This window comes from Jaculus jaculus, chromosome 8, assembly GCF_020740685.1.
Source record: "Jaculus jaculus isolate mJacJac1 chromosome 8, mJacJac1.mat.Y.cur, whole genome shotgun sequence".
NCBI lineage: Eukaryota > Metazoa > Chordata > Mammalia > Rodentia > Dipodidae > Jaculus > Jaculus jaculus.
This window is the reverse complement of record NC_059109.1, coordinates 11645315-11659205: the sequence shown is the minus strand read 5'-3', so window position 1 is coordinate 11659205 and position 13891 is coordinate 11645315. Positions and strand designations below refer to the sequence as shown.

At 51.7% G+C, this 13891-nt stretch overlaps 1 protein-coding gene across 6 annotated transcripts in view; it reads right to left on the bottom strand.

Annotated features, from left to right (window-relative positions):
• The window catches only part of Ttbk1 (tau tubulin kinase 1), a 56230-nt gene that overhangs the window by 29776 nt on the left and 12563 nt on the right, over positions 1-13891 (bottom strand). For all 6 annotated transcript variants that reach the window (XM_045157528.1, XM_045157530.1, XM_045157531.1 and 3 more), the window contains exons 6-12: positions 12226-12330; positions 11848-11913; positions 10927-11019; positions 10723-10848; positions 6619-6773; positions 4661-4892; positions 4212-4390 (exon numbers count right to left, since the gene is read on the bottom strand). In XM_045157528.1, coding sequence (XP_045013463.1) covers positions 4212-4390; positions 4661-4892; positions 6619-6773; positions 10723-10848; positions 10927-11019; positions 11848-11913; positions 12226-12330 — 956 coding nt within the window. The remainder of the gene's footprint in view (positions 1-4211; positions 4391-4660; positions 4893-6618; positions 6774-10722; positions 10849-10926; positions 11020-11847; positions 11914-12225; positions 12331-13891) is intronic.

The window sequence follows — 13891 nt, the reverse complement described above, 5'->3', positions numbered from 1 at the left end:
TTGTTTTGTTTTGTTTCTCAAGGTAGGGTCTCGCTCTAGCCCAGGCTGACCTGGAATTCACTCTGTAGTCTCAGGTTGGCCTCCAACTCACAGTGATCCTCCTACTTCTCTTTCCCAAATTCTGGGATTAAAGGCGTGCGCTACATCTCTTTTATCATTGTGTTGACCTGTTCTGTGAATCCCACACTGTTCCCAGTGTCTCAGTTTGGGATGCTGATGACCTCAAGGTGAGGGTACTTCTGGTACAATATAGGGGGGTGTGTGTGTGTGTGTGTGCGCGCGCGCGTGTGCACACGTGTGGTGGGGGAGGCTGCTACAAATGGAAGAAATGTTGACTCCCAAACACTAGTGTAGCCCTCTGAGAACCCCAGGACTAATTCTTCTGGGACCTATGCCCTCTCCTCACATCTGGCTGTGGACAGAGGGCTGACTTAATTCTCCCCTAGTGTCAAGCTTGGAGTTTAGGGGCTCTCCAACAACAGAAAGTGGGTGCAGAGCAGAACCACTGGTGAACCTTTCTCAAAAGATTCCTGCCCAGCCTGCGTGAGAACCGCGCAATCCCATTCTGCATCTTTTTTTTTGCATGTGTATGTCTCTGTGGAGGGGATGAATGTATGTGCAGGTATGTGTACATGTGTGTGCACATGTGTGTGCAGGCTAGAGGTCAATATCAGGTGTCTTCCTCAGCCATTCTCCATCTTTTTTTTGGTTTGTCAATTTTTTGAGGTAGGGTTTGGCCCTAGCCTAGGCTGACGTGGAATCCACTCTGTGGTCTCAGGATGGCTTTGAACTCATGGTGATCCTCCTACCTCTGCCTCCCAAGTGCTGGGATTAAAGGCGTAAGCCACCACACTTAGCTCCATCTTATTTTTAATTTTGTTTTTAGAGAGAAAGACAGAGAGAGAATTGGCACACCAGGGCCTCAGCCACTGCAATTGAACTCCAGAAACTTGTACCACCTAGTGGGCATGTACGACCTTGAGATCGCCTCACCTTTGTACATCTGGCTGATGTGGGATCTGGAAAGTAGAACATGGGTCCTTAGGCTTCACAGGCAATGCCTCAACCACTAAGCCATCTCTCCAGCCCTCCATCTTTTTTTTTTTTTTTTTTTCTTTTTCGAGGTAGGGCTTCACTCTAGCTCAGGCTGACCTGGAATTCACTATGTAGTCTCAGGGTGGCCTCGAACTCATGGTGATCCTCCAACCTCTGCCTCCCAAGTGCTGGGATTAAAGGCATGAGCCACCACTGCCGGCCCTCCGTCTTATTTTTTGAGACAGGGTCTCTCACTGAACCTAGAGCTCACCAATTTGGCTAGGCTAGCTGGCCATCAAGGCCCAGGAATTCTCCTATCTCTGCTTCCCTAGTGCTGGGATTACATGGGCACTGGGGATCTGAACTCGGGTCCTCATGCACAACAAGCACTTTATCCATGGAAACATCTCTCTAGCCCTACTCCATATCTTTGCTGATGTGTTAGTAAGGCTTAAGACATAGTTGGAGGGCTGGGTTGTTGTCACAACAGTGGAAAGCATTTGTTTATTAAACTCAGCATGGTGGTGCACACCTTTAATCCCAGCACTCAGGAGGTGCAGGTAGGAGGATCGCCATGAGTTCGAGGCCACCTTGAGACTACAGAGTGAATTCCAGGTCAGCCTGAGCTAGAGTGAGACCCTACCTGGGAAAAAAACAAAACAAAACAGCACTTGCTTACAAGCCTGCCAGCCTAAGTTCAACTCCCCAGCACTCATGTAAAGCCAGATACAAAGTGGCCCAGTGTCTGTGATCCCAATGAACCTATTGGCAATGGGAGGCAGAGACAGGAGAATCCTGAAACTCACAGGTCAGCCAGACTGGCACAAACAATAGCAAAACAATGAGAGGCCCTGACTTACAAAAGGCGGGGGCTGGAGGGATAGCTCAGTAGTTCAGTGTACTTCCTACACAAGCAGGAGGGCCTGAAACTGCCTGAGCTCGAATCTCTGCGCCACACACAAATAGCTGGGCGTAGCCACGCAAGCCTGTAGCCACAGTCAAGCAAATTGTGCAAAGGGGAGCAGAGATCAGGGACTCGCCTGGACTCAGGCTCTTGAAAAGCAGCATCTCTGCTTTCAATAAGAGACTCCAAGCTGGGTATGCTGGCACACGCCTTTAATCCCAGCACTCGGGAGGCAGAGGTAGGAGGATCGCTGAGAGTTCAAGGTCACTCTGAGACTACATAGTGAATTCCAAGACAGCCTGAGCTAGAGCGAGACCCTACCTTAAAAAAGGAAGACTCCATCTCAACATGAGACTGAGACTCCAAGAGGGCATGGTGGCTCACGCCTTTAATCCCAGCACTGGAAGGCAGAGGGAGGAGGAGCGCTGTGAGTTCCAGGTCAGCCTGGGCTAGCTACAGTGAGACCCCCACCTTGAAAAAAACAAAGATGGAGGTTGGGTGCACAAGGTGGCACATGTGTCTGGAGTTCACTTGCAGTGGCTGGAGGCCTTGGCATGCTCATTCTGCCGCCCCTCTCCTATTTCTCTCTCTTAAATAAATATAATTTAAAATTTGGTCTGGGCGTGGTGGCGCCTACCTTTAATCCCAGCACTTGGGAGGCAGAGGTAGGAGGATCACCATGAGTTCGAGGCCAGCCTGAGAGTACATAGTGAATTCCATGTCAGTCTGGGCTAGAGAGAGACCCTACCTTGAAAATAATAATAATAATTCTCCACCATTGGCAGAGGGGGATGCAGGGCCTCCTATGTGCACTGCCCTGTGAATGGGTGGTCTCAGTCTGCTGTGACGGACTCAGAAGAAAGAGGGAAAGGGAAGGGAGAGAGGCTGCAGCGGGTGCACACGCTTACACACACGCATGCTGGAGACAAGGACCGGGGAAGTGGGCCACTTGGGCCTCTTCTGCTCCATGTCGTCTCTTTAGCCCTCTCCTTCCTGCCTCGGAACGTGGTGTTCACTATGACCCAAACCAGCCTGTTCCTGGTTCCCTCGCCAGCAGGCAGCTCTCCAGAACTCTCTTGCTCAAGATACTTCCCCCTCTGGCCTCTACCCATATCCCTTCACGTGGCCCTCCATCCCTTCTCCATGTCCACAGCCCTCTGTACCAAGGGACTCCAGGCTACTAAAGACAAAGACAAGGTCTTCAGTGCCTGGTCAGCATGAATGATGGCCGTCACACACTCAGAGGACACCAGACCTGTGCGGAGCACATCTACCTTCCAAAGAGGCAGGGTAGCCTTAAGATGGGTTTGAGGCAGGGTCCAGAGGGCCCGTGACTGATGAAGGTCATGAGAAAAGGTGTTGAATGGCTACCAGAAAGGATACCCTTTGCCCTAGGGTCTAGGAAGGATCCCCTTTCCTTTCTTAGTGTATGGAAGGTTCTAGGCCTGCTGTGGAACCAAGCTCCTAGAGGCCAAAGGAAGGTGCAGAGACCTCTTGACCCAGGGGCCACCACTTCTTGGTGTGGTCCTACCCACCAACAGCTCAGGTGGGGATCTGGCCTGCTCTGGCCCCCCAGCCAGATACCCCTCACCCAAGATTGACCATGCGGGCCCATCCCTTCCCAAAGGCTGGCCTCTCCCAGCTATCCCTCTTTTATGTTTTGGTTTGGTTTTTGGAAGTAGGGTCTCACTCCAGCCCAGGATGACCTGGAACTAACTCTGTAATCCCAGTCTGGCCTCGAACTCTCAGCTATCCTCCTACCTCTGCCTTATAAGTGCTGGGATTAAGGGCGTGTGCCACCACGACCCTCAGTTCTCAAAGCTCCCTTTCATTAGTCAAGTTCCTGCTGGGCTTCCCCTGCTCTGACTTCTGGCCCCAAATTTAGCCTGCTTGCCTGTCCAGCAATTCCCTGAACCCTTCTCCCAGGACCTCTGCCCCCAGGCCAAAGGAAGGCTACTACTGCTGCTCTTGTGGCAGCTTAAGTTAGTCATTAGGGAAAAAATTTTTAGAAGCATGCCCACCCATCAATTTCTGGGCCCAGGGGTCAATCTGCCCCGCCCTGTCCTCTTCGGATACCCCATCCTTCTCTCCCAGACCATCCCTGACCCCAACTGGGGCAAGCCTGACTCAGGCCCAGTCTAGCCCTCCCCACACTTCCGAAGGTTCCTCCCCTTTGTGTCTCACATCTGACCTTTCAGACCAGCCTGTGAAGACGGAGGGGACCAGAGGGCCCCCTAACACCCCCCCCCCCCACGCCTGGCTGCAGACCCACCTCCTCTCATGCAGCTCCACCCGCCCATCGGCAGCCGTGGAAAGCCTCTCCGACTCAGGGCTGTTGACCCGCCGGTAACGCAGAGACCGCACTGGGGTTGTTGGGGAGTCTGGGGGGGCACGCACTGGGGAGCTGGGGACCCCCACTCCTCGACTTTGCTCCTCCTCCACACAGGGGGTCTGCAGGAGAAGGGATACTTGGAGTAGGAACCCACAAGCTGACTGTGGGTCAGGGGCTTTCCCTGGGTGAAATGTGGGCTGGGTGGGTGCAACAGGGCAAGGCCAGCGAGTTGGGGACAAGGTCATGCTGGTCACTAGGGAATGGGGACAGGGCAAGCAGATAGAAGCCTGGGGAGAGGGCACTCAGGAGGACTGGGTTGGGGGAACGCCCCAGGGATGGGAGCCTGCGTGGGAGGAAGACCACCCACACCCTTTCCCAGGCGCAATTACTTTGCCAATGTTGATCCGGAGCTTGTTGCGGTTGACGTCCGTCTCCTCCCACACCTCGGCCTCAGGACCCCCAGGGTGGGGAATGAGGTGAGGGCCAGGGCCCAGCCCATCGGGTGGCCTCCCAGGCAGGATTGGGGGTGCATTCTCCTGATCACTCAGGTGCTCTCCCTGTAGTACGTCCTCCGTGTTTTCCCGGAGTAGGTCCCCAGGCACTGGCGTCACGTTGACCACTCTGGAGAGGCCGAGAGGGTCATGGGTAAGGCTAACAGGGGCGCCTTTTCTCCGGTGGCGCCTCCAGCCAGCACAGGCCCTGAAGACCACCCTCAGAGTGGGCACACAGGCGGCCCATCGCTGTCCATCCCTGTCCCACAAGGCCTGAGACCAGACCACTCTGCTGTAGGAAGGAAAAGCAAGATTTGGCCACCCAGAACTGGCACATCACCACCTGGCTTAATTTACCGGGGCTCTGTGTGTTTTTGAGGTCCCTGCCAAATTCCATTGGCTGTCAGTTCCTGGCTTCCTTTAGACTCAGAACAAGTATAAAAAGAGTTACTTTGTAGCTCCTTAAACTTTTTTCTTTTTTTCTTTCTTTTTCTCTTTTTCTTCCCTTCCCTTCCCTTCTCTCCCTTCCCCCCCCCTCTCTTTCCTGAGGTAGGGTCTCGCTCGAGCCCAGTCTGATCTGGAACTCACTCTGTAGTTCCAGGCTGGCCTCGAACTCAAGGAAATCCACCTACCTCGGGTTCCCAAGTGTGCCTTGACACCCAGCCTGGCTCATTTTCTTTTCTTTTTTAAATAATTTATTTAATTATTTTATTTATTTGAGAAAGAAAGAGGAAACAGAGGGAGGGAGGGGGGAAGAGAAGAGAGAGAGAATAGGCACACCAGGGCCTCCAGCCACTGCAAGTGAACTCCAAACGCATGTGCCACTCTGTGCATCTGGCTTTATGTGGGTATTGGAGGAATTAAACTCAGGTCCTTAGGCTTCTCAGGCAAGGGCGTTATCTACTGTGCCACCTCTCCAGCCCTCTTTTTCTTTTTAAAACAAGGTCTTGCTAAGCTGGCCTGGAACTCAGTATGGAACCTCGGCTGTCCCTGAATGCCCTGTGTAAGTGATGTTAACCTTGAACTCATGAACCTCCTGCCTTGGCCTCCCAAGTGCAGGATTACAGGCATGTGCCAGCTTCCTTCAGCAACTTCTTCAGAGCCGGGTGCCACAGCGGGCTGCAAGGACTGCCGTGTCTCCCTCCTAAACATGGTCCTGGATTAGGTGGGGACCCCATCTTCCCAGTCCAGCCCCTCACCCTGTCTCTGTGGTCTGTCACGTGGCTCTGAAATTGACAACCCCGTGGCAGCAGGCATTCCAGATGCAGGTGGAAGCACCCGGAGGTCAGGGGCTGGCTGTCTTCTGAGCCCCCATGGTCTAGGTGCGGGGTCTGGACACACCCTTGTTAATTTATAAATGGAAGCTATGGTGCTCTGGTCATTTCAATTAGGGTTCTTTTCTCTTTGGGGGACCCTAACTAGAAGAAGATGAGGTCCACTCTGGGCTGAGATTGAAAGTGGCTCTGTGGTAGAATTTTCCAACGTCCAATATTTGGAACTCTGCTCCTGAGCAACCAGAATAGGAGGGCTGGAGAGATGGCTTAGCAGTTAAGGCGCTTGCCTGCAAAGCCTCAGGACCTGTGTTCTACACTCCAGATCCCATGTGAGCCAGACACACAAGGTGACGCCAGCGTGCAAGGCTGCACATGCGCACAAGGGGGCGCACACGTCTGGAGTTCGATTGCAGTGGCTGGAGGCCCAGGTGCACCAATTCTCTCCCTCTCTCATAAAAATAAGAATAGGAGAGACAACCAAATGTGTCCAGCTAGGAGGACAGGGGCTGGCTTCTTGAGTCACATGTCCAGACAGGGGTTACTGGTGGGTCACCACACCCACCAAACCCTCCTCAGACTCACCCAAACATGGCTGCTGTCTGCCGGGTGTTCTGCTGGGGTGGGGTCGAGGTGCTTGTGGACAGGAGGGCGTCGGTGCCAGCCTTCTCCCAGTCAAAGGCCTCGTTCTCGGCGATGCCCCGCTCCTTCATGCTGTTCTCAAACACCGACATGATCAGCTACAGGGAGTGGGGGTGGCGGGAGGACAGAGAGGTGACCCTGGGGCTAGCCAGGTGGAAGGGCCAGCGCTTGGGATTACAGGGGGAGGAGAGGGACCTTCTGGGCCAGGTGTGGGCCTAGAGGGGGCACTGGAAGGAGAAGGGCACAGTGATAGTAAATGAAAACATGCACAGTACAGGCAGGCAGTGTGCAAATTATCATCCTGGATTAAGCCCCACCAGCTGGACACCAGTTCTTCCTCATGACTGACCCCAAGCTCATCTACCATTATGTATGTTCGATACAAGGAGATATATATATATATATTCACTTTTTAATTTTTTTCTGGCTTTTTGTTTGTTTTTCAAAGTAGGGTCTTGCTCTGGCTCAGGCTGACCTGGAGTTCACTATGGAGTCTCAGGGTTGCCTTGAACTCATGGCATCCTCCTACCTCTGCCTCCGGAGTGCTGGGATGAAAGGTGTGTGCCACCACACTGGGCTTTTTTGTTTTGTTTTGTTTTGTATTTTTGTTTGTTTTTTTCTGTAAGTATGGTCTGGCACTCTAGCCCGAGCTGTCCTCAAACTCACAGTGATCCTCCTACTTCTGCCTCCCAAGTGCTGGGATTAAGGGGGTGGGGTGGGGTTTGAAGCAGGGTCACACGCTAGTCCAGGCTGACTCTGTAGTCCAGGCTGACCTCAAATTCATGGCGATCCTCCTTCCTCCTACCTCAGCCTCTATTTATTTAATTATGAGAGACAGAAAGAGAAAGAGAGAGGCAATGGGCACACCAGGGCCTCCAGCCACTGCAAATGAACTCCAGACACATGGGCCACCTTGTGCATCTGGCTTACATGGGTCCTGGGGAATTGAACCTGGGTCCTTAGGCTTCGCAGGCAAGTACCTTAACCGCTAAGCCATCTCTCCAGCCCTATATACCCTTTTTCTTTTTTTTTCCTTTTTTTTGAGACAGCACCTCACATCAAACTTTGTGTAGCCAAGGATGGTCTCAAATTTATGACCCTCCTGTTTCGATGTCCCTAGAACGGGGATTACAGTCATGTGCCACCAGACCTGGTTTATGCGGTGCTCAGGAAAAGACCTAGGGCCTTTAGCATGCTAAGCAAGCTCTCCGCCAACTGAGCTACATCCCCAGCCCTCAATGGCATGAGCACCATTGGTACCAAGCCCCTGGGGTTTCCTCATGGGTTCGTGTCTCTGCTCAGGCTGCCACCTCTCCTCCTCTCCCCTCCTCCGTCTGACTCGCCCTCCCGTGCCGCTTTCTCCACTCGCTGGGCACCTTGCTTCCCCTTGCCCTGCTCTCATGCCCATCGGCCGGCTCTCCATCACTTGCAGCCAGCTGGTAATGTCATGGTCATTGTGACGTAGTATGCGTGTTTGTCATGACCCTGGCATTAACAAATCTATATGGCCAGCCATATAAAAATATGGCACACACAATTACGTGTGGCACATAACGCTATATTTTTTGTGTTTGGTTTTTATTTTGTATGCGTGTGTGCTGGTGGGTACGTGTCCCTGTGTGTGGAGGCGAACGGCTTTAGATGTCACTCCTGAGAGGACACCCATCTTGTTTTTTCAGACAGTGTCTTCTACTAGCCTATAACTTTCCTAATTAGGCTAGACCGACTAGCCAGTGAGCCCCAGGGACCTACCTGTTCCCACCTGCCCAGCACTGGTACTACAAGTGTACACTTCCACGCCTGACTCTTTTCACATGGGTTCTGGGGAATCAAACTCAAGTCTTCACGCTTGCAAGGCAAAAACACTTCACTGACTGAGCTCTCTCTCCAGGCCTGTTTTTTTTTTTTTTTTTTGTTGTTGTTGTTTGCTTGTTTTTGTTTTTCTCCCAAGGTAGGGTCTCGCTAAAGCCCAGGCTGACTTGGCATTCACTCTGGGATTAAAGGCGTGTGCCATCATGCCCGGCTGTTTTTTTTTTTTTTAATGTGTGTATATGTTTTGTTTTTGACAGGATTTCTCTGTGTACACCAGACTGGCCTTGAGTTTATGATCCTCATACATCAGTCTTCCTGTGCTGGGATTATAGCCATGCACCACCACCACACCTGGCAATACTTTGCTTTTAAACCATGCATTTAGTATGTACTCTTTCGGGCTGTAGAGATGGCTCAGCAGTTAAAGTGCTTGCCTGCAAAGCCTAATGACCTGGGTTTGATTCTCCAGTACCCATGTAAAGCCAGATGCACAAAGTGGCGTATGCATCTGGAATTTGTTTGCAGTGGCTGGAGGCTATGGCAAATCCAACCTCTTTCTCGCCCTCTCTCCCTCTGCTTGCAAACAAATAAGCATAAATAAAAATAATAAAATGTACTCTCTTATACCAAAAAATTTTCATTATAAAGTGGCATGCAATGGGTGGTCAATAGCAGCTCACCCATCTTGTTGTTTACTGTGTCTTTTTTGTGTGTGTCATTTTCTGGTGAGCTTGATATGATCTCCTTTTGTCTGTCATGCCATAGAGTAATGGGCTGGACCACACGTATGTCTGAATCAGTCTGTGTACATAGGGGGTGGTCCTATCCCTGTTTGGATGAGTGAATTCTATGATGTTCACATAGTGACCAATTAAGGATAGATTTTTCAGGGTCTCACTCTAACTCAAGTTGAACCTAACTATGTAGTTTCAGGGTGGCCTGGAACTCACAGTGATCCTCCTACCTCTGCCTCCCAAGTGCTAGGATTAAAGGTGTGCACCACCACGCCAAAAAAAGAGAAAGAGAGAGAGAGAATGAGAGCACTAGGACCTCCAGCCACTGCAAACGAACTCCAGGTGCGTGCACTACTTTGCGCATTTGGCTTCACATGGATCCTGGGGAACTGAATTCGGGCCAATGCCTTAGTGGATGAGCCATCTCTCCAATCCTCAGCATATGTTCTTGCCATGAAGAAACGCATGACTGCATCTGAGCTTGGCTCTGCTCCTAACCATATCACACCTCAGCTTCCCTTCCACAGAGTGGGAATCATCATTGCACTTGGCCTCCTGCAGAGTTCTGGAGCAAAGTGCTTGAAAGTGCCTGGCTTCCCGACCTGGTGCCACATGACCTCACAGTGGCTAATGCTACCCACACAAAAGCTGCATAAATATGAGGGCTAAAAAAAATAATGACATCAAAATAGAAGAGGGCCAGGCGTGGTGACACATCTTTAATCCCAGCACTCAGGAGTCAGAGGTAGGAGAATTGCTGTGAGTTCAAGACTAGCCTGAGACTGCATAGTGAATTCCAGATCAGCCTGGGCTAGAGACCTTATCTCAAAAAAAAAAAAAAGTTAAAAAACAGAAAAAAATAATTTAAAAGCCGGGCGTGGTGGTGCATACCTTTTAACCCCAGCACTCGGGAGGCAGAGGTAGGAGGATCATTGTGAGTTCGAGGCCACCCTGAGACTCCATACTGAATCCCAGGTCAGCCTGGGCTAGAGTGAGACCCTACCTCAACAAACAAAAAAACAACAAACAAACAAACAAACAAAGAATTTAATGCCCGGCGTGGTGGTGTACACCTTTAATCCCAGCACTCGGGAGGCAGAGGTAGGAGGATCACCATGAGTTCGAGGCCACCCTGAGACTACAGAGTGAGTTCCAAGTCAACCTGGGCTAGAGTGAGACCCTACCTCGAAACACCAAAATAAATAAATAAATAAAATAAATAAATAAATAAATAAAAATAAAAAAGAATTAAATGCTGGAATGTCAATCGATCACGATCCTCAGAGGCTTCTCCTTAAGTTTGGATGTGGTAACTCATGAATGGCATTGAGAATAGTCAGTTCTTGATAAATCTTAGTTGTGACTACTGTTTATAAGGGCATGGAACAGTGTGGTGTAGCTACAAGAACAGGGAGTGAGCTCAGGGGCTATCCAGTAGGGTGACAGGCTGCAGGCGCTGTGGGAGGAAAGACAGTCACCCCTGAGGGGCTAGGGTTGGCACCTGGTAATCAGGCTTGGTGAAGTAGTCGAGGCTGGCGATGTGGTCCAGGAAGAGGTGGAACTCAGAGGGCATGTGCCGCAGCAGCATTCGGTGCTCGTACTTCTCCTTGATCACCCCCACCTGCTCCTGGAGGCGAGAGGCGCGGGAGGTGAAGCCCCGGCGGCCCCCAGCCTCCGCCTCCTTCACCCGGCTGAGGGGCCTCACCTTGTCCTTGATCTTCCTCCAAGGCAACTGACCTACTGCAAACTCCACCAGCATGTAGAAGAGGGACCACAGGTCGTCGTGGCGACCCATCTCCTGGGGGGAGAAGTGGCGAGTCATAAGCAGCTCTTACATCCTTCACCAGGAACGGGTGGCTGAGCATGTTCTGGGAGGCGTCCGTCAGGAAAGCCTGATGTCCAGGCCCTGATGGACAGAGCTGGGGACGGTGGCCCCGTTCCATTCCTCAATCTACATGGAATCTCAGTGAAAACTTCTGCCTGGGCCTGAGAGATGGCTCCGTGGTTAAAGGCTTACAAAACCTGATGGCCCAGGTTTGATTTCACCCACGTGAAGCCAGATGCACAAAATGGAGCATGCATCTGGAGTTCGTTTGCAGGGGCAGGAGGCCTTGGTGAGTCCATTCTCTCGCCCTCCCTCTCTCTCTCAAATAAATAAAAAAAAAAAAAAAGTTATAAAAAAAAATTAGCTGGGCATGGTGACATACACCTTTCGTCCCAGCACCTAGGAGGCTGAGGCGGGAGGATCACTATGAGTTCAAGGCCACCTTGAGACTGTATAGTGAATTCCAGGTCAGCTTGTCTAGAGCAAGACCCTACCTCCAAAAACCAAACCAAAACAAAACAAAGCAAAACCCCACTTCTGCCTATGCTTTCTCCCCCGCCCCAGGTATTTGTAGAGAGAGAGGACAAGGTCCCCAAAGAGAAAATTACGAAGTCAAGGGTGACCAACCGAGCAACCTTCTTCCAGCCCAGAACCTCCCGGGGGGGGGGGGGGCTGCTGCTCTGTTCTTCCTTCCCCACCTCAATGCCCACCACCTCCACCCCCTTCCCCACTGCACCTCTGACCCTACCCTCTGTCCCACCCACAGTGCCCCCACCTGTCCAGACTCGGCCCCTCACTCACCCGGTTCTTGTGGGCGTTGACTGAGGCATAGCGAACGGTTCCCCGAAACCCGGCCACGTTCCGAGGCTGCAGTGGAAAGACCGTACCGGAACCTTACCCGCTGCCGCTGACCTTGCCCCCTCACAACCACGTCCACTTGCCTGCTTTTGCCCCGACAGCCCACCTCCCGGGTAAACTTGGCCACGAGGGTCTTGAGGCGCCACCAAGAACCCAGGCAGGACAAGCCAGCCAGGCTGAGTGTCGCCCCAGGGCTGGGGGTGCCAGTAGCGAAGGGAAGTCAAGACCAGCTCAGGCAGCCACGAGGGAAGCAGCTGAAGGGACCCCACCCTAGGGGACAGTGGGATTCCCGCCTTATACTGGCAGCACGGTGGCACTCACCGGCCGGACGTCACCCGTCGTGTTGGTGTACTGCCGGGCCAGCCCAAAGTCCAGCATGTAGCACTTCCTGTAGGTGGAGGGCAGCCGGCCCATGGCAAAGTTTGACTGGGGGGAGACAGCAGCTGTGAGCCTGGGGGTGCAGCCCACCAGACCCATCAAGAAATCACTATGCCACTACCAAGGGCACCCCACCCATGGACTCTCATACACGAAGGAAACTCAGTCACATGGGTGCAGCCGAGGACAGTAACTCAGCGAGAGGCAGGTGTGACTAACCTCAGTTAAAAATTCAGAAATGGGGCTGGAGAGATGGCTCAACGGTTAAGGAGCGTGCCTGCAAAGCCTAACGACCCGAGTTTGATTCCCCAGTCCCCGTATAAGGTCAGATGCGCGAAGCGGCGCCTACATCCGGAGTCTGTTTGCAGTGGCTGGAGGCCCATGCTCTCTGTAGCCAGGTGTGGTGGTGCACGCCTTTAACCCCAGCCCTTGGGAGGCAGAGGCAGAAGGATGGCCTTGAGTTCAGGGCCACACTGAGACTACATAGTGAATTCCAGGTCACCTTGGGCTACAGTGAGACCCTACCTTGTAAAAAAAACAATTTCTTTTTAATTCAGAAATTGTGGGTCAAAGGTGAGAGGGGTTCTTTGGGATCACCGAGCCTTTGAGGGCACAGCTTTGAGCTCTGGCCTGTGCAGCTCTAAACCCTCAACTCCCCAGCAGACAGTGTGGTTTGGTATAACGGTCCTGCCCACTAAAGCTGCCAACCTACCCTGTTCTTGCCATGTCCTTGGGTCACTTAGCCATTCCCAGCCTCGCTTTTCATCCTTTTATTTATTTAGTTAGTTGTTTTTACTTTTCTTTTTTTTTTTAATTATTTTACTTTTATTTAGTTATATGAGATAGAAAGAGGGAGAGGAAGAGAGAGAATGGGTGTGCCAGAGCCTCTAGCCACTGCAAATAACTCCAGAAGCATGTGCCACCTTGTGCATCTGGCTTACGTGGGTCCTGGGGAATCAAACCTGGGTCCTTTGGCTTTGCAGCCAAGCACCTTAACTGCTAAGCCATCTCTCTAGCCCTATTGTTGGTTTTTTTTTTTTTTTTTTTGATTTTTTAGGTAGGGGCTTGCTATAGCCAAGGCTGAGCTGCAATTCACTATGTAGTCTCTGGCTAGCTTCAAACTCACAGTGATCCTCCTACCTCTGCCTCCCAGAGCACTGGGATTAAAATTGTGCATCACAACTCTTCACCCTTTTATAGTTTTTTGTTTTTTTTTTAAATTTTAGAGAGAGAGAGAGAATTGGTGCATCAGGGCCTCAGCCACTGCAATAGAACTTGGGACACTTGCGCCACCTAGTGGGCATGTGCAATCTTGCACTTGCCTCACCTTTGTGTGTCTGGCTAATGTGGGATCTGGAGAGTCAAACATGGGTCCTTAGGCTTTGCAGGCAAGTGCCTTAACAGCTAAATCATTTCCCCAGTCCCTTTTTCATCCTTTTAATATTTTTTTTTGTTCATTATTTATTTATTTATTTGAGAGGGACAGACACAGAGAGAAAGACAGAGGGAGAGGGAGAGAATGGGCGCGCCAGGGCTTCCAGCCTCTGCAAATGAACTCCAGACGCGTGCGCCCCCTTGTGCATCTGGCTAATGTGGGACCTGGGGAACC